Source organism: Neoarius graeffei, chromosome 1, assembly GCF_027579695.1.
Source record: "Neoarius graeffei isolate fNeoGra1 chromosome 1, fNeoGra1.pri, whole genome shotgun sequence".
In the NCBI taxonomy this organism is placed as follows: domain Eukaryota; kingdom Metazoa; phylum Chordata; class Actinopteri; order Siluriformes; family Ariidae; genus Neoarius; species Neoarius graeffei.
The window spans coordinates 72,384,649-72,409,519 of NC_083569.1; the positions used below are offsets into that span (position 1 = coordinate 72,384,649).

The following is a 24,871-nucleotide window of genomic DNA, read 5'->3' on the forward strand; positions in this document are numbered from 1 at the left end:
CACCATTAGGATTTAGGACTATGCACCTGTTCAGGTTGGAGCGACTTCACAGTGCATGCTTATAAGGACCCTCTAAACACAGGCTTGGCGTGCTGTACCTAGTGTCTAACATTCCCAAGCCTTGTACCTGTGTTTTGACTTTTTGTGTATTTGGACTTTGCCTCTGCCGCTCTGTGCCTCGTGTGATCGTTGCCCATTTCACGATTCTGTCTTTTGTCTTACATTTTTTTTAACTGTTTACCTGCCCATTTGTAAATAAATGCTCTTTCTGTAATTTCGTCTATCATTGGCCTGCTTACATGACACACTGAGTCATGCGCTTCTCTTCTCACCAGAGACAAACAAGAAGTAAGCGAGTTTGTGGTTGTGTTAATGTCAAAGGCTTAACTCGCCTTGCTTAGGTGTAGATCATGAACAATTATTGAGAACGGTGAAAAGGATGAAATGACTGCTGATACCGTTAAACTTCACACCTAGTTAAAGTGTACCAGCAGTGTTTTTATACCCCCTGCGCTGCAGAGTGATGCAGATTACATCAGTGATGTGCATGATTGAACTGAATGGTGAAGGTTTAGAAAACATGGCAAGTCAGTGGGTGAACGTTGACAACGATACACTGGTCACCTCCATAATTTCCATAACAGATAAAGGAATCATTGCCTGCGTTTGTGATCCTTTAACTCAGTCAATGAACCGTGATGACCGTGAAGGAGAAATTCATGATGAGAATTTGCCTGAAATTTCACATAACATGAGTGTGTGGTGTGACACATGGGTCCATTTCAGTATTATCAGGGATCCCAGATGTCCGCTATTTAGCGGAATTCCGCTATTTTTCTAGCCAAAGCGGTGTTTTTTTTTTTTTTTTTAAATCTCTTGTATATCCGATAAAAATGTTTGTTTAAGTAAAATGACCAGCAGAATACGTTCTGATTTGGTTTGCTTGTTTAGCGATTGTTTTTGTCAGCTTCGTTTGTTCTCGTTGACATTCGGGAACACTCGGAAGTTAAATTGATGTAAATACCGCGAGACTGTACACGAGAAAACAATATGGCTGTGCCCATTTGCTAGAAAATGTGTTTTAACTTCGTTCGTGCTTTTGTTTCTAATGCGTTGAACTTAATTCAATATGCAGGGCTGTGAAATTTCCGCGGATTCTGTCGCGAAAAATATCTTCACAAAACGTCTATTTTTGCATTAAAAATCATTGGGGGGGGTCTAGTCGGTTTTAATCACCTTGCACGAGACCGGCGGCTCAATACAGCCGGACTCGCGGAGTTTTATGCCAGCTGAGCGTGGAACATGTCTTGACTGCGACTCGTGCATGACAGAGCTAAAAATAGCTATTGCGTGACCTGGCACCGCGTACGTGAATTCTGTACTTACAGGGTGCAAGATCAGACATGTATAAGATGCCATCAAAAAGGAAAGCTAAGGAGGTGTTTGAGAGAGATGCAAAGAGGGCTAGAAAAGAACACACAGACAGACTGAAGGAAAAGATGAAAAAGAACAAGTTTGCAAAACTGAAAGAGATGGTGTTAAAGAAAAGAAAATTAAAAGACTTTCATTAGATGCTGTTTGACAGACTATGAACATTTTGTAAATAGCTTTAATAGAGGAATGCAAATACTATAGAACTAATAACTAATAGCCTTACTGAAAGATGAATTGAAAAAAATAGCTGGGAGTGATGCAAAGAGGAATAGGAGCCAGAAGTAAAAGAAAAGATGTAAATAATATTAGATAAGAAACATTTAGTTTTTTTAAACTTTTTCTCTGTAGACAAGAGACGTGACAGATTCTTGGAAAAAGCCAGGACATAATACAAGAATTAAGTGTAATTTGGAAGACAACAGGTATCTCTCACTTAAATATTAAGCATGATTTTTCACAAAGTCATTTTGAAAGGCCTATCAAAGTTTTCTTTTATTAACATTTCTTTAAATTGATATTTACACTTTTTTTTACTTTTATTTTTAAGAGATAAAATACATAGGCACTTATTAGATATTTCAAGGTATTTTACATGGATCTTTCATTTTAAAAGAGAAAACTGTTGATAGGTATTTTATATGGCAAAATGAAGACCAAGACTAGTCAAATATTTACTTGTTGAGATCAATTTTTTACTTGCAGGAAATGCTCAGAATACACCATATAACACCTAAAATGGCTTGGTGTCTGGGGCCCTGCAGGCCCCAGACCCCCGGCTTATGTTGGGGGGCTGTGCCCCCCAGACCCCCCCCCCCTTTTCCTCGGATTTCTTATTTACAATTTCACAGCCCTGAATATGTCGTGGAAAAAAAGATATCGTCCATAAAAGAGATAGCGGAACAGTGTCCGGGTTAGAAGAAGTATATTCTTCAAAGCTACATTTTCATCTAATTTTTATAAATAACAATTTTTTTTTTGCCACTTATGTCATTGATTACAAAATATGCCATCAAATAGATACACATTATTGTTAAATTCTGTTGCTTTTCTATGTTAAATCTATGTAAAAAATGTGTTCTATAGCATCTTTAAATGTTAAAATCTCAACAGCTTCAGGGGGCTTGCAGCCCCCTTGAACCCTGCTGATAGTTTCTTACATTCCTCTATTTTTTTCAATTATTGCTGGGATCCCTGTATTATAGACTTTTCGGTATAGCGAACTATTTGAACATCCCCCAAGGCGTTTGTTATAGCAGTGTGTGAGTCACTGTAAATGTAAAAGGCTTCTCATCTGACTCTGGGAATAAAAAACCATACCCAGAAACAAGACATCCAGTTTACTGATGGAGCCTTTCAAGCAAGTTGGAGATTAACATGCATTGAACATTTCCGAGCATTCAAATACACACGACCTTCTAGGGTTGGGCTTGAAATTAGTTCCTAAATCAATCTGATGTGCATGTATGAAATTCCTAGTCTCTTAGATGGCTTCAAAATTTTAAGGGATTTCCTTGGTCAGTTATAATTGACCTAAGAGGGAAGGCCATAAGAAGGAAGCCATGGCTAAATGGTTAGAGAAGCAGCTTTGGGACCAAAAGGTTGCCGGTTCAATTCCTTGGACCAGTAGGAATGGCTGAAGTGCCCTTGAGCAAGGCCCCTAACCCCCTGCTCTGGATGTGTTGTATGTCACACTGGATAAGTGTCTGCTAAATGGCATTTATGTAATTAATAAACACTAATGAACAGATTAAACTTAGACAAATGCAAGGCCTATATGGGCAATTCCATGTAAATGTCAACCTCACCATGCAAAAATAAAGCAACATGTAATACATCAAAACCACTCCCAGAGATATCACCTAGGCCTGTATTTTACAGATGTGAATAAGTTGAACCAATTTGTAACCAACCTAATATGTCACTGTCAGTCTTTCTTTCTTATAATGTAAAACCCAAGCTAAAATCAACTTTGATCATGTACAATTCTATATTATTCCCACAAGCCACAGAAATGTATGCTAAAATCCACAAAACAGCAAAACAATAGCCATCCTAAATATTATTTAAGAACTTTGATAGTTTTAGCTGATATTTAGAGAGTTTTTCAAAGGGTTATGGTGGTTAAATTGCTGATTTTCTAAACATATGCCATGTCTATTTCAGACGCGTCACATCCATAACGGAATTTCGTCACATCCATAACGCTGACTTTTCCTTCCGAAACTCTGCATGAAATACAAAATATTTTAAAGAAAGATTTTTTTAATATTCACCTTGGACCCCTCTATCAAATGGATATCTCCATTTCGACATTAGGTTTACAATTTCACAGAGTTTGATAAAAATGTACAGTCACCCAAGAAAAGTGATACTTTTTCTGTCACATCCATAACGCATCTTTTATTGGCATTTTCTGGCATGCCCTAGATGTACTATGGGAATTGTTCTTGTTCTATCACTTCTCCAGTATGGTACAGCCTTAAAATATGCAACACCTGTTTAAATACTGGGAGACAATAAAACATGCACTCGGTCATTTGTTGCCATTTTGAGTTCAAGTGTCACGTCCATAACACTGGAATTGCTCATATAGAAAATACAAAGGCCCTACCTTTTATTGAAAACTGACTTTTTAAACGAAAGTAAGAAATGAAATGAACAAAATCCACAGTGTGAATCATTTAACGTACATGAGCTTATTTGGATTCACCACTTGACTGAACTCAACCTCGGAATGGAAAAAAGTGCATGGAGAAATGCACAGACTGACTGTTTTGTTTTTTAAATGAAATGAGGCTTGCCAGCTTATGTGTTACAGGTATGCTCAAGTGTCATCACACTAACACCAACCTTATTTTCATGCTTTAGAGCAGCATTACAGTTCTGGCAAAAGACTTCTTTGCAAAGCGCTTTGACACAGGATATATTGCCACAGTCTGTGCTCGGTTACGTTGCCTCAACCCCCACCTTTTTTTAGCATTTTAAAACTGATTATAACTAAATTTTATTTTTATTAGCCTAATAAAAGACTTGACATTGCTAAATTTTATAATATAGTCAACTGATTTCTTAAGGGCAGTTCATTGGTCTTTGAATAATTATTTAACATACCTAGCACTTTACTCAACAATTTTGGACATTTCAGTATTATAAAAAGTATGCCAGGTACCTGTTGTGAGGCTGGTTAACGGAATGTGAAGCTTTTCTCAGGGCTACTTTGAAAAATCTTCAATCCTTGTCTTTTGAGCCACTGCATATTTTCATGTGGCATTTCATAACTTGAATGACTTTCAGAACTATTGTAAAATGTGTATGTGCGCACGCGTGTGCATGCCAGTACTGCATGGGCCCTTAGGTTGTTGTCTCGTAGCAGTGTTTGTACTTTTGTTATGAGGTGGCTTTGTAGCACTGGCAAGTGGCAGTCTGGTTTAAATTCTGGGAACAAGACTTACTGGCGAACTTTATAAAATGGCGAAATAAATATGGTCATAAAACTTGTAAGAGTTATCTAAAATACATTGCCAGTGCAACAGTAGGTTTAACCAGACTTGGTTTTAATCTTGGCAGAGATTTTGGTCAATAGCTCAAAATGGTTCAAATGCTAAAGTATATTTTAGCCAGCAAGTAACCCGACAGCCTTGTGCGTTTATATAACTGCTGTATTTATAAAGGTCTTACTTTGATTCAAATTAGTTTTGATACTGTTAGAAGGCCTGCTAAATATCGAGATTCATAGTCGATAAATGTCAAGCGTTCTCAGTTTTACAGGGTGTTGGGTGCACGTGCATAGATAACGTGTCTAACCACAGAGATGCATCGTTTGTGAGAAAAGGAGAGTATACATGTGGACTTTTTTTCTTTCTTTCTTTTTTTTTTTTTAATCTTGTGCCTCTAAACATTGTGGCAAATGTCTGCAACAACTAGTTGTACGGTCTCCGAATGAGAGAGCCAATGCATTTTTCAGATTGATATTCTGTTGTATGAATGAATGCATGCATGTAAATGATTAATTTGAAGCAGCCAGTGGCTTGTTACAGTAATGACTGAGCTACTTTGAAGTGACAGTGTGATTTTTTTTTTTTTTTTTCAATATTGTGTAAAAAATGTTTTTAACTTAACAGTAATGACACTTACTGTATGTGCAGCACTTCAAAAGAAGCATCTACTTCTCACAACAGCTTGGTGTTTCTGTAATCTACATGTCTTCCAGTTACAGATTTAAATAGTTTAAACACAAAGTTCCTTCAACATGGTGCTCAAGAACATTAACCAATGCTTGCTATATTTTCTATTTGGCTATATTGTCATTGATGGATGTTAGCAAAGCTAGTGTGTGTTGTCAGAACTGTTTGCTTACTTTAGTTGACATTTGCACACGTTCTGTGGTTTTGTCAGGCTGAAAGCTTGCTAATTTTCCATTAGGACTTTCAAACTTTCTCATTTGTGAAGTGGTGTGGGATGTGTTACTTGTTAAACTTTAAAGGTAGACTACCTGTCAGATTTTTCAAATGTAGGTCATAAAAAGAATTTTCCCTGACACCCAGTTATTTTTGTTTAGTGGACCGAAAGCTACTGAATTCGAATCACAGACTTCCAATTTTTAGTGTGTTTTTTTTTTTTGTTTGTTTGTTTTTTTTTTTTTAAATAGAACAATTAATGAATTTAAGGCCACATGGCCCTAAATTCTTCGCTATTTTTTTTTTCCTGCTTCACTATGACCCAATTCAAGATACTATGTTATGCATCACGTGGTAGCCTGGGCCCACCCATCCTAAGTGTGACGCAACACGGGGGCCTGTTGCGAACTTGTGGCCCTTTTCCACTACCCTTTTTCAGCTCACTTCAGCCCGACACGGCTCGCGTTTCGACTACCAAAAAACAGCACGACTCAGCTCGCTTCAGCCCTGCTTAGCCCCTAAAACTCGCACCGTTTTGGAGTGGGGCTGAAGCGAGCCCAACCGAGCCGAGTGAGGCTGGGGGCGTGAGCAGACACTCCCCTGTGCACTGATTGGTGAGGAGGAGTGTCCTCACATGCCCACACACGCCCCGCGAGCACGCTGGGATCTGTAAACACCGCAAACCCGGAAGAAGAAGAATTACAAATTACGAGAATTTCTGAAGCCTTATGCGCCTCGCCTCATCTATACGCTCTTGCCAGTATCTGTTCGCGTTGTCGGTGACAACAAGCCACAGAACCAAGACCAGCAACACTAACGACTCCATGTCCTCCATGTTTATTGTTTACTATTCGGGTCGTGAGACTACCACTTAAAAGATCACTGATGTCACTGTTTGCGCTGCTTAACGACATCACCTGACGTCCACCCACTTTCGCTAACTCCACCCAATGTGTCCACCCACTTCCAGCCAGCACGGTTCAGCGCAGTTGTAGTCGAAATGCAACTTCAATAGCCCCGCTCAGCTCGACTCAGCCCAACTCAGCACGGCACGGCTCAGCCGCATTTGTAGTGGAAAAGCGGCATTAGTCTGGCAAGGCAAGCTATCTCCAGCTCTTCCAAGCTCCCGAAAAATCAGGAGCCAATCAACTTTGAGCATCTCCAACGGCCCTGGGTAGAGGCGTGTTCAAGGCAGTGACGTAGTAGAACTGTGACCGGAAGCCATAGATTGTTTACAGAATCTATGCCGGAAGCGCTTCATTCACTAGAAACATTATGAACATGGAGCAGCGGCAAGCCTTTGACACAGCGGTAGATGCTGTATTGAAAGCATTCAACGGGAAGTTCTCATTGAAAACGGAGCAAAGAGCAGCCCTGGAGGTATTTATTCTCCTCCTTCTTCCTGTTACTCAAGCAGTTTCCGTCGCATCACATACGTCAGAGGAAAGAGTGATGTGATTGGTTTAAGCTTCGTCACAGCCTTTTCTGGCTTCGACCAGTAGCAAACAGGCATTTCAGGGAGGCGGGTCAACCACACGCTTTGGGAAACGGTTGGGCTTAATATCTTTGCCAGACCAATGCTCGCAGAGCTTTGAAGTTGCGTTAGCCAGACTATCACGTGGTGGGCTTTCCCTGTTTGCGCATGGCATTGTGGGATACAAATTTGAAACAGGAGAGAAAAATGGAAGCGAGTGTGAGAATGAAACATGAAAGACAGCCTACAGTAACGGAAAGTGAGAAGAAAAGATGTTATGTTGCGAAGGAAAGGAAACTCAGGACCAAACTAATAAATATCGGTGGTCAGCGAGCACCTCGGTGTGATCAGCTGTTCGTTTAGTGACAGATTGATGGAACTGTCAGTACACGGTCAAGGTAAACCTGTAGATGGCAGTAATGCAACACTGTGGATGCCGGCTGCTGTAAAACCCAAAAGAAGAAGGTGGTAGACCTGCGCATGCACTCATGGACTTCCTCGGTCTGCTTGACTGTGTAAAGCGAATTATTATTTTTTTTTTTCATGTGCATTATTTGCTAGGGATTCCCTTCAAATTAAATAACTTCTCAGCCACAGAATGGCCTGGGGTTATGATTTTGGTTTTTTGAGATATTGCAGAAATAAACACATCACAATGACTACATTTCAGAGGGAACTAAATTTCACCAATTTTATGAAATCTAAAGGCAATATAGCTTTACGTATGGTTTTTTTGAGTATTTGCGCTTACCTTTTGTGCATTTTCACGTTCTTAGGTGGACCATGCTGCCAACAGAACACAGTTCGGTAACAAGATCCACAACTATGGAGTCATACAGGAGAAAATGGCCAGAATGGCCATGATGCAGTATGTTACAGAGGTGAGCAAGGCTGTTTTGTTACTATTCGTTAATGTCCATTGTCTTTTCCTTCTTTCTTCTGGCAGCTAAGCCAGCAAAACAATGTAATCATATTTGCAGTCTTAGGTTTGATGATGAATGGAAAACAGCAGGGCAGGACTTTCCTGAAAACCCTGGAATGAAATATCAGATGTTACACACAGAACTGACTTGATCTTCACTGTGTAATATTAAGAAAGAATGGTCTTGGGTATGATCCATGGTGATATCTAATGTATTATTCAAATAACAGACTACTAAAGGAAAATAAAGTTTTCTGCTTTATTTTAGCAGAATATTCCCGTACATTGCCTTGATTAATGTCGAGTGAAACTGTCATATAGGTAGAGGAAGTTCACTTTTTAAGATCTGTTCTCACATGAGCAAGTAGTCCAGAAATGCAGCTTGGTTACTCTGGCTTTCCCCTTCATTTCCGGGGGGGAAAATTCTTTTTATTTCTCTGAAATGGCTAACTTTATTCTCTTCACTCCTCTCTTGTGCACGAAGTCTATGGCCTACATGGTCAGTGGGAACATGGACAGTGGAGCAACAGATTTCCAGATTGAAGCGGCCATCAGTAAAATCTTTGCCTCTGTGAGTGTTTTACACACATTGCGATCAAAAATGATAAACCTTGCAAACCAAAATATATATTTTTTTAGACCCATGTTAATTTTGTTATTGGTAAAACCAGCAGTGACCCTTCCTAAGATTGCATTATGTAATTTTTTTAAAGGTCCCATGGCATGAAATTTTCACTTTCTGAGGTTTTTTAACGTTAAAATGAGTTCCTCTGACCTTCTTAAGTCACCCCAGTGGCTAGAAATTTCATAATGTGTAAACCAAACTATGCCCAACATTTGAGAATGGCGCGTCAAAACGGCGCGTTGATAAGCTCTTCCCTTTACTACGTCAGCAAGGGAGATGATCCCCACGCCCCCCCTCTGGATTCCCACCCACTGTATGGGTTGCCCCGCCCAGTTGTAGTGAGGAGACCATAGAGGAAGGACACAACATGGCATCACCTAAGCGAGCGAAACATGGAAATTGCGCTGTACATGGATGTGGATGTGTTTTAAAATCGGTGCCACGTTAGCCTTGCAATGGCTACATTAGCTGTGCAGCTAACCGCTTCCTGCAGTTAGCCAGGTACTCTGCGCTACAAAACCAAAAAGCATGCAGCATGCTCTGTTATAATAGCCAATCAAAACAGTTTTTACAAACACCCACATTCTTTTTTTTTTTTTTTTAAAGTCACTCATTCATTTTATTTGTTTGTTTGTTCAGTAAAAAACGAAACATTTGTTGAATTTATTTTATTTCCTCGCGTCGCACCTTAATGACGTCAGTGTGGTATTTTTTCCCTTCGCGGTTTGTTCCTTCTCTCTCGCCATAGTAATGCCGCTTTTCCACTACAAACGCGGCTGAGTCGGGCTGAGCCGTGCCGTGCTGAGTCGGGCTGAGCGGGGCTGTTGGAGTTGCATTTCGACTACAACCGCGCTGAACCGTGCTGGCTGGAAGTGGGTGGACACATTGGGTGGAGTTAGCGAAAGTGGGTGGACGTCAGGTGATGTCGTTAAGCAGCGCAAACAGTGACATCAGTGAGCTTTTAAGCGGTAGTCTCACGACCCGAATAGTAAACAATAAACATGGAGGACATGGAGTCGTTAGTGTTGCTGGTCTTGGTGCTGTGGCTTGTTGTCACTGACAACGCCAACAGATACTGGCAAGAGCGTATAGATGAGGCGAGGCGCATAAGGCTTCAGAAATTCTCGCAATTCGTAATTCTTCTCCTTCCGGGTTTACGGTGTTTACAGATCCCAGCGCGCTCGCGGGGCGTGTGTGGGCATGTGAGGACACTCCTCCTCACCAATCAGTGCACAGGGGAGTGTCTGCTCACGCCCCCAGCCTCACTCGGCTCGCTTTGGCTCGCTTCAGCCCCACTCCAAAACGGTGCGAGTTTTAGGGGCTAAGCAGGGCTGAAGCGAGCTGAGTCGTGCTGGTTTTTGGTAGTCGAAACGCGAGCCGTGTCGGGCTGAAGCAAGCTGAAGTGAGCTGAAAAAGGGTAGTGGAAAAGGGCCATAAGACACCCACATCCGCTTGTTCTGACCCACTGGAGGTAGCGGCACAGTGCTGTTAGCCAATCAGAGGTAACACGTTTACATGTCATGAATATTAATGATAAGACCTGCCCCCACCCTCTACCCTTCCCCGCCTGCTGCTTCTCATTAGCAAAACGACGCACTGGGAAAAGCACTGAAACGGGGCTTTCTCCCAGGAGGCTATATCTACGTGCCGAGGGTTCATTTCGAGAAAGGCTGCGGATATAACATCCGGAAACCTCCACGAGCCCGTTTAAAGCATCAACAAACCACCATGCCATGGGACCTTTAAAGAAACACATCTTTTTGAAAGTTTAATTTAAACTCTAAAGGAGGGAAGGTTATAATGATGACTGCTTGTAATGTGCTGTCTGTGCATAAACATCAGCATCTTGAGTATCTGTTTGCAAAAATTCCTTGTACGATAAATTGTCTTAACTCTCTACCCCTTAATGACGACATATGACGACTCTAAATTTTCCTGTACATATGGAGAGTGAAACAAGCTTTCTGATTGGTTATTCTAGTTTTTCATAACCAATAGCACGTCTTCGTGTCATCTAAACATATAAACCGGATTTTAGCCTTGTTGTACTTTAGATAATCTCAAACGTTTTTGTTCACAATCGCTCAAAATGGCTGCGTGCTTAGTAAACAGTGATGATGAAGAGTTTTTTAATGAGGATTTTTTTAATGAGGATTCTAGCGTACAACAGTTTCCACCCCAGCTCCCGGCAGCGCCCAGCATCCAGCCAGTGTTGCCAGATACTGCTGACGGTTTCCAGCCCAAAATATGTTCAAAACCCGCCAAAACGCACTTAAAACCACCCAATCTGGCAACATTGCATCCAGCCTCTTCTATTATGTGTGCAGTGTTTCGCTGGACAAACAACGAGCGAGCTGCTGTACAGCGTGCGTGTGGCTTAACCAGATCTTGTGCTATAACGTGCGCAGCTGGTAATCAAAGTAACTTTCACTTTTCTGTTCGGTTGCACTGTTCTGTGTCCAATGTCCAAAATGAAAAGTTAGTTTTCAACTGTTCAGCTAAAAAAAAATGTAATTAAAACGATTGTGTTGTTGAAATGATGTGTGTGCAATTTATTTATAATCAAAAACTGATACAGGTGGATGAAAGAGTGATAGTGTGATTAAAAAAAGTACTATACTAGTACTACTGAGTGATAAGAAGTCCTAGTGAATGCTTGATAAGTAAACAATAATAAATAATTAGGTGTATTTTTTTTGGCGTGTGCTGTGCACGCGCACTATGGCTCAAAATAATATACCGGCAAGAAATAAAAGTTATTTTCACCCCTGAGTATGCAGTGTTTGACTTGGGGCCTGTTTACACGAGGACGCTGTCGGGTAAAAACGACTAAATATTTTATCAGAAGTGCCTTTCGTTTACACGAGGACGGCGTTTCCGAGGCTGAAAAACGGATAAAATTGAAAACGCCTTTCAAAGTGGATAAGTTAAAAACGGCCCCCGTTGCGTATCTGTCTAAACTACCCAATACGCGAAACTCTGCTCGGATCTGCTCACGTTGGGTACGCGTTTACGTCATACATATGTCATATACTGCACATGCCAGCCCGGGAAGTAAGAAAGTAAGTAAAAAAGTAAGAGCATGTCTGATTACATCAATCCAACGGACCTTCAAGCTGCTCTGTGTTTTAATGCAGTAGATGTGTTTTCCTGCTCACCCGCCCAGCTGGAGCTCCTCAGTTTGGTGTCGCCAAGTTACACACACACGAACGCGCGCGCCGCGTATTCAAGCCGCTCGTGAAACCATAAACCCGAGACTGAAAACAAAACTAGCAGCCGAACGGGTTTATTTTGCTGAGATGGACACTGCCTTTTCTCTTCTTCACCGAAACAAGAGTGAGTGTTACTTAATAAAGGCAGATTAAAAGAGTTTCGGTTTGCTCCTGCTCCTCCCTCGAGCACTACAGTACCTCAGCCGGTGTTCTGAAATTTCTTCCTACCTATAATTTCTTCCTACCCGGTGTTCTGTAAAGTTATCCTAGCAAGTTCTCATACAGACCGTTTTATTATTCAAAACAAGTCATTACAAATTATTTGACTCGGCCAAAGACTCGACCAATACACACAAAACATAAAAATCGGCAAATGCGTGAAATTCTCACCGATTTTCTATCAGCCCAGCTGATCGGTGGGACAAAACTACTGTTGAATTTTCCTACCCTCCTGGATTTCGCGCATGCGTAGTAGGCTTGGTAGGATAACTTGACAGAACAGCGGTGCAGATGTGCAGATCAGACAAGACGGAAGACGTTGCGCATGCGTGCAGACATAGCGGAGACATTTATGCGTCACCGTATAGACGCAGATTTCCTCCTTGAAAACGGTCGTGTAGACGCGGAAAAAAGTGAGAACAAAAACGGACTTTTGCGTTTTTGTTTTATACCGTCCCCGTGTAAAGTGGGCCTTAAACCAAATAATGAGCCAAGGTAATGAAATAAGAAAATGTTGATAAAATAAGACTTTAAGATGATTACAATATCATTACACATCACAATATACTTACGTTCATTTAACATAGGCCGACTTACGACCAGATCGGTTTACGACCGGTCAGTCGTCACCAAATGCGTAAGTTGACGACTACCTGTGTGCGTGTGTGTGTGTGTATATATATACTGTTCACCCTGAGAACATATTTACAAGAAAAAAAGTCTAAAGACAAGGTTTTAGACAAGGCATCATATGTCGTCATTAAGGGATATACACGGGGTCGTCATTAAGGGGTAAAGAGTTAATATATGATCTGTTGCTTTCTCAGGAAGCAGCATGGACTGTGACTGATGAGTGTATTCAGATTATGGGTGGAATGGGTTTTATGAAGGTAAGTTTTTACTTTTCACTTGCAGATGAATTTTCAGTGAGTACAGTCTATCTGCTCCTTCAGAGATGTCAAAATGTAAAAACATGCTGCCTGCTCAGACTGTGTTTGGTGACACAGAGGCACAGTCACAGCCTTTTGGCATAAAGTGTGCATATTGTAAATAAACCACCCAGTAAAAAGTGTTGGTGGAAAACACCCTGGAGGAACTTGTTTCACTTTCACCATCATAAAACTAAATATTTGTTCAGGGTAGCAGGATCCTGCACACTTGAAATGACTGTTGCAGTCCAAACAATAAAAAGGGTAAACAGGCAGTAGCACGAGAGAATTTTATGAATAATGGCGTGGTTGATTTTGGCTTTTGACCCATTAGAGCTGTCTTGTAGACTCTAGTTCAGTGTCTCCAAACTGGTGAGTCACAGACGCTTTAAGGTTGGGTTTCAGACTGCTGGGAAGAAAAGTGTTGCTCAATGCAAATGATAAAACGGAGTACTGTGGGGGGGAAATACAACACTAAAGCAGATTATTATCTCATCTGGCTGTAAGGCTGATGAGCTGTTGCCATGGCATGGCGTCCATCATCCACAATTAAGTTAAATCATATCTCCTCCATTGATTCTCCATGGATTTCCACTCCAATTGTTTTGTTTGAAAGAACTCCTCACTCTGAACAAAACTTTGTCGTTGTTTTTGTCAATTTTTTTTTTGTTAATGAGTTAGTAATGAGGGCGGCACGGTGGTGTAGTGGTTAGCGCTGTCGCCTCACAATAAGAAGGTCCGGGTTCGAGCCCCGTGGCCGGCGAGGGCCTTTCTGTGTGGAGTTTGCATGTTCTCCCCGTGTCCGCGTGGGTTTCCTCCGGGTGCTCCGGTTTCCCCCACAGTCCAAAGACATGCAGGTTAGGTTAACTGGTGACTCTAAATTGACCGTAGGTGTGAATGGTTGTCTGTGTCTATGTGTCAGCCCTGTGATGACCTGGCGACTTGTCCAGGGTGTACCCCGCCTTTCGCCCGTAGTCAGCTGGGATAGGCTCCAGCTTGCCTGCGACCCTGTAGAACAGGATAAAGCGGCTACAGATAATGAGATGAGTTAGTAATGAGGCCAAATTAACGAATTTTCCAGCCCTCTCACTAAAATTGTATCTCCTCTCTCATTTCTCATCCGATTCCAGTTCTGATCGGTGTTTTGGGTAGCGCTTCCGTTGAGGAACAAAACTTGGCCGTTTTTTTTTTTTTTTTTCCTGTTGTAAACCATTTGTTTACAACTTAAATCATATCTCCTCCCTCAGTTCTCAATGGATTTCAGTTCTGATTGTTTCGTTTGAAAGAACAAGTCCTTCTGTACAAAACTCGTTCGTTGTATTGTCAGTTTTTGCTAACAAACTGCTAATTAGTTCAACTTCACGAGTTTTGGGACTTCTCACTAGAATTGTATCTCCTCTGTCACTTCTCACCCCATTTCAGTCCTGATCAATGTTTTGGGTAGATCTTCTATCAGGGACCAAAACTTGGTCATTTGTTTTTTGATTTTCTTGTTGTAAACAATTTGTGTACAACTTTTTTGTTTATTTTCAGTTAAATCGTGTCTCTTCCCTCAGTTCGTAATGGATTTCGGTTCTGAGTTTTATTTGAAAGAACTCGACCTTCTGCACAAAACTTGGTCATTGTATTGTCTCTTTTTGCTAACAAATTAGTAATTGGTTCGACTTAACACGTTTTCTTCTGACTAGAATTGTATCTCCTTATCATGCGAATTCAGTTCTGATCGATGTTTTGGGTAGATCTTCCCTCGGGGAACACAATTTTGTCCTTTGTTGATTTTCCTGTTGTAAACAGTTTGCCGTGGAGGTTGGTCATCTCTCACGTTGTCATGTTTCAGTTCTTTTTGGTGGTCATGGTTGTTTTGATGGCAGGCCAGATGAGCTACTATGCCCTTGGCATTCTGATTGTTTCAAAATAATAATGATGAAGGAACACTCCCTGTAGCCAATGAATCATTCAGCTATATCGTGCTATGCATCCATTAAAATTGTCAATTTTGGCACCAGTTCGTCTGTAAATAATTGCTGCCAGCACTGATAAACAAACAGAGTGAAATTTACGCTTCCTATAAAAGGCTGGCCAGGGAAGCGAAGACGATGCAAATTAAACAAAAACAACTAGTACGAGTTGTGCAATGACTGACTGACTTGTAGGCTATGAAAAGCATGAAGCCATCGACATAATCCGAGACAAAGTATCAAGCCGTAAAGACAAGCCGGTTGACTTTTTTTTTTTTTTTTTTTGTCATGTGCACTGTTCAGGAGCAATCACTTTGTGCATCATACAAACTCGCTCTTTGTATTTCAAAATGTAAAAACAGTTACAGAAGAGTTTATTTTACTCGCTGCTCTCAACATGACCAGAGAGATCCTCGCTGTGAATCGGGTGGGAGGGATTCCCATCTCCAATGACTCCATACGGAGGAGAATACAAAATCTATCTGAGGACATAAAGCAGCAGAAGTTAAAGGAATAATCCGGAGTGAAATGCTTTCTAGGTCTATTTTCGCATTATTGGGAGTGCACACGTTGAATTGCTACCACAATCATGTCAATCGGATGTGTTTTGAGAATTCGTTTTTTGCGATTTCACCCGGAAAGCGCTAACACGGCGGTGCGCAGGGCATGTCTTTTTGCAGATACAAAACACTAGTTTTAAAACCGTTGCAAAGCTCAAAACAACATGACAGTTCTGTGGAAGTGAGTAGAGGGTTCCTACAAACAAAACGAAGTGTCCCTGGCTCTGCAAGTGCACGGGCAGAGTGTGTAGAAGAGTAAATACAAAGCCAGTACCTTACCTGAAGTCGGTCTTCCCCAGACGCCATCTTCAGCGGACAGTCCGTAAAAGCCGAGTGCAGAGCCCATTCCGCTGGAAATGCACAACATACCACAATTGTGCATTTCCAGCAGGATGGGGTCTGCACTTGGCACTCGACTTTTAAGAAAGCATATCACTCCGGATTATTCCTTTAACGTGCATTAAGATGAGTGACTATTATGCACTTGAACTAACAAATTTATCTGATCACACCATCTTGACTTTGACACACTCATCAGCATGAAATTCCATCTTCATGTTTTTCATTTATTTGCACAGGCAGTGATTTTGGCTCTGTTCTTATTGGCTGCAGTTAATTCTCATTATGTGTATGCATTTAATAGTTGTGCATATATTCATATCCGTGTGCAACTTGTAATTCAGTATTTGTGTCGGTGTTTGTTTTATTTGTTAAGCTAGGCAGATTGCACTTACCCTGGGTTATATGCATGCATTTTATATCGTGGCCCAGTTTCATATTAATGTGAATAATTTTGTGCTCGATTAAGCATGTGCATTGCAGTTACTAAACTGAGATTTTCCACTTTAAATACTTATGAAGTAGAACCTTAACAACCCAATATAGAAGTTGATTTATTTCCTCTTATGTGAGATAGTAAATGATGAATATCCAACTTTTTATTAAGGGCTATGCAATGGATAATTTAGTATTGATAGCTTTTTTTTTTTTTTTTTTTTATTATGCTTGGTTCTCAAATGGTTTTGCTTCAGGACCAATATTTTGGTTAGACATCATCATGACAAGACACCAAAGTTGTTTCCATATGATAAACAACTTTGGTGTCTTGTCATGACGATGTCTAACCAAAATATTGGTCCTGAAGCAAAACCATTTGAGAACCACTGCTCTAATTTACAGCTGGATGATTTTGATTTTTTATATATATATATATATATATATATATATATATATATATATATATATATATATATATATATATATTTAAATAAAAAGGATGACCGTAACCATGGCTCCTAAGGCAAATAGCGGAGCTTTGAAATACTCCCACATGATTTGAAGTGGAACAAATAGATGCCTTGGGGGTTGTGGAAAAACCTTGTAGGTGTCTGACACATAAAACCCCTCCAAATGAGCGTAGGGGGTTAAAGGCTTTAACCACTGAAATTGTTTTGCAGTGTTACAGCTGAAACTTAACCGCTAGTTAGCAAAATATGGGTCAGGTACACACACTTCATTGTCCTAGCTAAAAACATAACTGTATGATGATTATTTTTGACAGAAAAGAGTAGACAAGAAGTAGGCAGAAAGAAAATCTAAATCGAGTTCACTCATGTGGATTGTTGATGTGTGCTGCAACTCTAGATGATTCAGCAAATGTATTTCTAAAACGGGGCACTTCTCGTTCCTCTTCATTTGTTTTGTTGAGCAACGCGGTCTATCTTGCCACATCTCCAGTTCCTTTGAAACTGAGATAGCAATTAGGTGGTGTTTTTACTGTTTAGAATAAATGTGCCTGTTGGATCTGTTGAACAAAACGGAACATTAACTTTTATGTAAAGTGATTAAAAAGGAACCATAAGGGATCTTATTTATAAAGCAGTATACTTGGTTCAGTCATGCGCAACATGAAACAATGTTTTCACGAGCTTATAATCCATAAACATTGTGGTTGGGGTTCTGTTGCATTGCCTGGTATTGTTGATTTACTATACAACAATGCTGTTAAAGTGCATATTCTAGACCAGTTTCATTTTTTTTTTATATGAAAGTATGTCCCTTTACACACTCATCCAGAAGGGTAATTTTGCACAAGGCCATCTGTCTACAGCAGAAAAAAATAAAATAACAAAACGCATCTGGAAAAATCCCAAGGGAGTCTGGAGCCAGATTCGTGACGTCACCTGCGGAAGCGTCAGCAGGCTGCGAGAGCTTTGCACAGTTTCAGTGCACAGCCTGTGTAGACCAAGCGCTCCCATTTCTCTCTCATTGTCCGGTCTTTTGGGAAACGATGAGTACTAATCCCATCAAGATTGGTGTTGCTACACCCTCCTACGATACATCTGTTAACCATTTTAATAATTACATGATAACGTTGAAGAAATTTGCAGAAAACCACCAGGTCGTTTTCTCATAAACAAACCAGTGTAGGTTGAATTGGGATTAATTAAATTATAAATTATGTGATAATTGATAATTAAATTAATCAATTTATAAATAAAGATCAGTCTCATAAAATCTTAAATTATTAATCTTAATACTCACCGTGAATGGTTACACTCAAGATTAATGGTAGCTCTGTATTAGATGGGAAACCCAGTTGTATACAAAAGCTAAATTCTGAAGGAAAAAGGAGTTCTAAATAGTTGACCTTGTGAATAAACAACAGGAACAAGTAAAATGCAATTCAATTTTATTAGCTTTTATTTGTCTACTACTCACTAATAATAATAAACTCAAAATACATTCAATGTCAGCAAAGGTAATAAACAAGACAAAACAATGGAACAATTACACCTGGACTATAAATTTGAGGGAAAGAGAGAGAGAAAGAGATAGAAGGAAAAAAAAAAAGAAAAGAATCCCTTGTGTGTGCGTGTGTGTGAGGCTAGGGCAAGCCGATGCGTGTGTGTGTGTGTGACCTAGCTTGTCGTTAGCTAAAACAAAGGAATGTTAGCTAAAACAAAGGAATGTTAGCTAAATAGAACAAAGGATTAGCTCTGTGGCTAATGTGTGCTTTGTGTAGGTATCTGTGGGCAGATGCTAATGCTAGCCACTCTGGCAATGCTTAAACAAAATGGCGGTCAGTGCCTAGGTGTCGTATCACAGGTAACTCAATGAGGAAGGTATCAAAATGGCGTCGGAAAAATGGCGCCTGCAGGCCTAGTCGAGAACACAAGCCTACTAGCTAGCAATAAGTTGCTAAGGAGAATCTGACCACGCTACAGCTGGATCCAAACACTGCACTTAACAACAATTTCCAACAGACTATCTAGGCAAAGAACTCAACGCGAGAGAGAGAGAGAGAAAGAGTGTGAGAGAGTGTGTATATGTGTTGGATGGAGAGAACTAGGCCTTGTAGCGGTCTAGCCTCGGAGCTTAAAATAACAAACTTGTCGCTGCGCTGCTAATCAGATAGGGAAGCTAGCAATGGAGTTAAGGAAAGATATCATGCAAGATACCCTGTCTAACAAGTTCAAAGAAAAAAAAAAACAGAACCAAAACAAACAATAAAACAAACAAACAAACAATAAAAACAAACAAACACCTTCCGTGTCTGAGCGGGTATGCTAAATAGCTCAAAGCTTAAACATGACCCTAACAACCATCTGAATAAGCTACAAATTAAAAATTTGCCCAAGTGCCTACTCAATGCGATGGAAGTTCTTTCTCCGATGTCCGCGCTGAGGGTTGCAGTCCGAGGAGAGGAGGTTAGCGGCGCGTTGCGTCCAACCGCGGCTAACGAAGCAGGGAGATGAAGGCCTAGCTGGCCCACGGTGCTTCAGGAGAAACCTCCGGTGATGCGTCGACGAGAAAAAGGCTGAGAGGAGCGAAGCTGTCCGCAAATGCCTCTTAGCGTGGAAAACTACTTAACTGTAGTTAAACTTTGCAAAGGTTTAGAATCGAAACCACTATATCGCTGAAACTTAGCGGGTCGTTCAAAAGTTCGGCCGAAACTAATTTGAACAGGCTGTTCTCAGACAATAGCGGTTAGTCTCAACACTGTAGGCGAGCGTGCCTACAGTCCGTCCGACCACTCCAGTAGTCAGAACATGAGAGAGCGAATCGAGGCGCTCTCGATACAGTTAAAGCAGTTCCACTTCACGTCACATCCGGGTGGAGCGCGCAAGGAAATTGTGGGATCGTTATAGGGGGCGCTGGCGAGTTACCAACATTCCCCCCTTGGCCATAGGCGCTGAAAGGAGTGATACCCTATGGGCACATGGTGTTTAGTCTGCGGCCCACGGTCCCTAGTAATCCACAATGAGGTAGTTCCACAATGAGGTAGTTCCACAATGAGGTAGTTCCAAGGGTCCTTTCTGTGAAAAGTCTTTCAGACACAGTTCAACAGTTCAATTCATTTCATACAGTCCATAAGATGCATAGGCACTTGGGCATGAAAGCATAGGCACTTGGACATGAAAACAATTACACTATGGCTACTTAACTACCTTCTACATACAATATTTCACACAGCAAACAAAAATAATCAAAACTCCATAAAGGAAAATGGAAAAGAGGGGTTAGTTAGCGTGTTAGCAAGCCTACTCTTCAAGAAAGTTAGTGGAGGCCTTAGGCCTGATGGAGAATCGGACAATGCCACGATCTAATTTCTCAGGTGCATAGATCATTTTGTCCAGTTTGCGGTGTAGTGTCAGTATGTACCTATGTAGAGTGATGGCTATGAAGACTGTGATAACCCAACCGCTAGCTAGAAATCCCAGCGCAATTCGGCTTATTAAAGATCCTTGATCGGAAGAAGGGTTTGCGCGGTTATTCAAGAAAGTGGTAGCGATGCCAGTGGGCTTAAGATCGAATTGCACGGTTTTGGTCCCTTCCAGCAGTAGTTGTGCTTGGAGGGTGGAGTTTATCTCAAGTTCGTGACCTGGGAAGGCATCGGGCATTTCTATCTCGGTCTCATACTGGTCAGCGCTAAGGTGATGGAGGGTGATGTCACCCACGTGAACAGTGGCTCCAAGTGGGACACTTAGGAGAGAGGTTTCGTTAGGTATCTTCATTCTAGTGGCAGTGTTATGTTGATCATATGATACCAGAATCTCAGTTTGGGGAGTGTTGATTAGCCACCGATTACCAGCTCTTTCTACTCTAGTTCCTATTCCTTCATCTTTAATAGACAATTTGCCTGCACACTTCTGCTCGGGGACTTTTGTCAATCCACAGAGACGGTCTGTGGTGTCTCGGATAAAGGGATTGCTGGGGCAGACCCAGTGGATATCTTTGGTAGAGGTGCACATGTCTAAATTAGGGACGAGGTAGATAGAGGGGTTGTCATCGTGATAGGCTATGGTGGAAGGTGTCTGCAAACGTACGTGTACGTCGTTGTTCCAGAAACCTACATTAAGGACAGATTTGATTCTGTATATGTTTTGCCGTTCAATAACGGGGAGATTGAGGATGAAGCCTATTTCTAGGTTTTGAGGGTTCACAAAAATGGGGATAGCACTGCCAAGACTATAAGCCAGATGAATCTGTGATGAGTAAACGTTAGTCGTGGTAGTAGATCGGAGTATGCTGTCAACCATGCTGAGGGGTATCAAATATGGTGGGATTTTACCTCCACTCAGGGTGCTGAGAGAGCTACTTACTTCTCTCATCAGGTCCTGCATTAGGTCTCGGATAACTCGGACGTACTTGACTTCGCTTCTCCTGATTGCTGCTAGCCTGTCTACGGCATGTACGGTGTTCTTGATTAATGTAGAATGCATGTTAACGGTTAGTATGGTTCCCTGCAGGGTTTTGCCTAGGCCCTGCAGCTCCTCCTGTTGAGTTAGTAGTCTACCCTGGATTTCTGGCATTTCTTCCTTAAGAATGTTCATTTCTCGTTTGACCGCGGTTAGGCTAACGGTGTTAACGGCAGAGAGGCCCATTGAGAACAGAGAGCCAATGGCGGATGCAGCAGTAAGTAGTCCTCCGAGGAACCGTTTAGGGCGTGTTTTGCCGCTGAGTTCCTCCTCAGTGACTATGAACTTCTGTAACTGTTCGAGCATGTGAACTGTGGTACGCTTGGCGTGTTCGATGTTGGACCCAATCTCGGAGTCAGGCCCGGTTTCGAGGTTTGTTTGTGTGGGCGATCTAAAATGCTTACGGTACACGTCCCAAGGATCGAGGCGGGTGTACACGCGCTGGGTATGGACGCGGCAATTGGTGAGGAGCAGTCCTGGGGCATCTTGGAGAACAATGCCACTCGGCGGACCTGGTTCCACTATGTTACCGGCCAATGTGGTCTGCAGGACTAGGAAGATACCGAGGATCCAGAGAGGGGCCATTCTGCAACATACAGGAGTTTGTTATTCCGATTTGAGTGATAACGAGGGTGGTTACTTATAGATGCACGCTTATGGATTGAGAGGCATGCAACTAAGTTGGGCAGGCTATAACTTATTGTTTGTCCACCCCCCTATGGAGTGTGGACTGCTCAAAAAGCTTTATTTGGTTGCTATGGACCCATCTATACGAAGGCGCCTGGCTGGGCTTCGAAGTTTTGATGCGGTAGGCGACGGGGGACAGTTTACCGACGATTTCGAAAGGGCCGGACCAACGGGGTAAGAATTTTCTGGCTACTCCTACCGGTTTGGTGAAATTGAAGTATAGGACTCTGTCGCCTACTTCGTACTCACGGTGTGTCGCCTTTCTGTCGTAGTAAGCTTTCTGTCCTTTCGCACTCTTTTCGAGGTGTTCCTGGGCCCACGCAAATGTGGCCTGCAAGTGGCGTTGCAAGTCGGTGACGTACTGGTGTGCAGTGTACGCGGTGGCAACGCTTAGGTCCTCTGGTCGGTAGAGGAGGTGTAAGGGAAGAACCATTTCACGGCCAGTCATCATTTCGAACGGGGTGACTCCGGTGGTGCGGTGAGGAGTGGACCGAATGGCCATCAGCACCAGAGGGAGTTTGATGTCCCAATCTTTGCCATGGTGACTCACATACTTGCGAAGCATGCTCACGATGGTTTGGTTGGCGCGTTCGACCTGACCGGAAGACTGAGGATGATACGCGATGTGGAATTTTGCCTCGACTCCGAGCATCTCCCACAACACTCTCATGACCTCTGCGGTGAAATGAGTACCTCGGTCGGAATCAATGGATAGGGGCAAGCCCCAACGGCTGAACACATGGTTCATAAGAAGGAGAGCGGTGGTCTCTGCGGTTTCGTTTGGGGCGGGCAAGCATTCCACCCACTTCGTGAACGCGCAAGTGACGGTCAGGAGATACTTATTACCTCGAGCTGATTTCGGCACCGGTCCGACCCAGTCTATCTGGAGATTAGACCAGGGGAATGAGATGCCTTTGCTTTGCAGTGGGGCGCGGTTCAACGGTTGGGCTGGTCGGAATTGGCAGCAAATCAAGCACCCTTTAACATACTCGGTAACGTCCTGAATCATGAAGGGCCAATAGACAATCTGTTGGAGTGTCTGGTAGGTCGCCTGAGCGTTCCTATGGCCCCCGCACGGGCTGTCGTGAGCGTACTGCAACATGACCCCCCTATGATCTGTGGGCACGACCCACCGGGGAGGTCCCTGGTTGCGTGGTGTGTACACCAGGAGTCCTTTCTCGAGTTTTAAGCAGTTTTTGAGATTGTGAAGGTGGTTTAAGTCTCGGGACTGTTGCAACTCTTGTGGGGAAATTGGGGACGCCACGGGGTCCGCAAGGAACTTACGGATTTGGTGGATCACGGGATCCCTTTCCTGCATAGACACCAGGTCGGCGTCCTGGGGCAGTCGGCCGAGTTGCACGGTTCCTGCTTGGGGTACTGCGTCAGTTTGACCTGCTCTAGCCTGTCGGCGAGTAATCGCGGTTACGTTATGGCGTGGCGTCTCGGGAAGCCATGACGGCTGGAATTCCCAAAGGGGGCCGTCTACGGCTCCCGCTTTGGCGAGGCCATCTGCCTCATCGTTACCGACTTTGTCAGGTCCTGGGACTTGAGAATGTCCCTTCACCTTCTTCCAATAGACGCACATTCCCTGTTCGGTTATGAGTCGATCGCATGCTAGGAAGAGTTCGGAGTGTTTCACTTCCTTGCCCCTTGCGTTTTTCATGTCCTGCACCTTCCACGAGGGAAAGTGTGAGACGAAGCTATGCCTGGCATAATTTGAATCAGAGCAGAGGACTAACCGCTTGATGTTCTCACGGGCAGCTTGTTGCAGGACGATGAGCACGGCTGCTACCTCCGCATATTGGCTAGTCTTAGCCCCAAGTCGGTGTTGGTATTTCCCTTGTATAGGGCCGTTCGCCCATACGATACCGACACCGGCTTGCACTTTGCATTCATGATGGAATGAGCATCCATCTATGTAAGCGGTGGGGAGGTCTTTGCAGACGTTCTCGTCATAGTAGTGGTGGTCGGAGGGGAGAGCAGGTACGGTTGTTAGTTCGGTTTGATCTGGACTATTCTCGCAGTCGCAATGCTGGCATTCCGCCAGCCCTCGGCCAAGCACCATCTTGTGGTTCTGGGCGTACTTCACCTCGACGTCGTAGCCCTGTAGTGCCATCATCCAAGCTGCGATGCAACTGTTCGAAACTCTTCCCTCTCTCAGCCTCTGGCTGTTCAAGAACGAGACCGGTTGATGATTGGTCTCTATCACCACCTTCTGGCCACCAATGTAACTGCGAAAGTGTTCAACGGCCCAGACCGTGGCCAGCAGGGCTTTTTCGCAGTCTGAAAATTTCAACTCCACAGCACTGAGGGGCCGACTGGCGTATGCTACGACACGGCGATCTTTGTCATGCTGCTGTGACAGTGCAGCGCTCAGGCAGTGGGTGGAGAAACTAGCCTCCAAGAAGAACGGTTTGTCTTTGTCGGGATACGCGAGGCAGGGAGCGGAGCAGAGCTTCTGCCTCATGCTCTTGAACGCGAGTTCTTGAGGGTCACTCCACTGGAAGGGTTTATCCTTCCGGAGGAGCTCGGTGAGCGGTCGTGCTATGTCCGCGTAGTCCTCAATGAACTGTCGGGAGTAGTTGCAGACCCCTAAGAAGCTCCTGAGTTCGGGTACGTTGGATGGGGCTTTGATGTCTTGGATAGCCCGCACCCTCCCTGACTGGGGTTCAATGCCATCTGGCCCGACGCACAGTCCAACGTATTCAACTTTGGTGCGACACCACTGCCCTTTGGTGACAGAGAGCTTCGC

General features: G+C 42.9%; 1 protein-coding gene across 1 annotated transcript in view; it reads left to right on the forward strand.

Moving 5' to 3' along the window:
• The window catches only part of acadvl (acyl-CoA dehydrogenase very long chain), a 73,220-nt gene that overhangs the window by 26,270 nt on the left and 22,079 nt on the right, over positions 1–24,871 (forward strand). Inside the window, exons 11-13 of the mRNA XM_060921091.1 lie at positions 8,082–8,186; positions 8,712–8,798; positions 13,111–13,173. Of these exons, the coding sequence (XP_060777074.1) occupies positions 8,082–8,186; positions 8,712–8,798; positions 13,111–13,173 (255 nt within the window). The remainder of the gene's footprint in view (positions 1–8,081; positions 8,187–8,711; positions 8,799–13,110; positions 13,174–24,871) is intronic.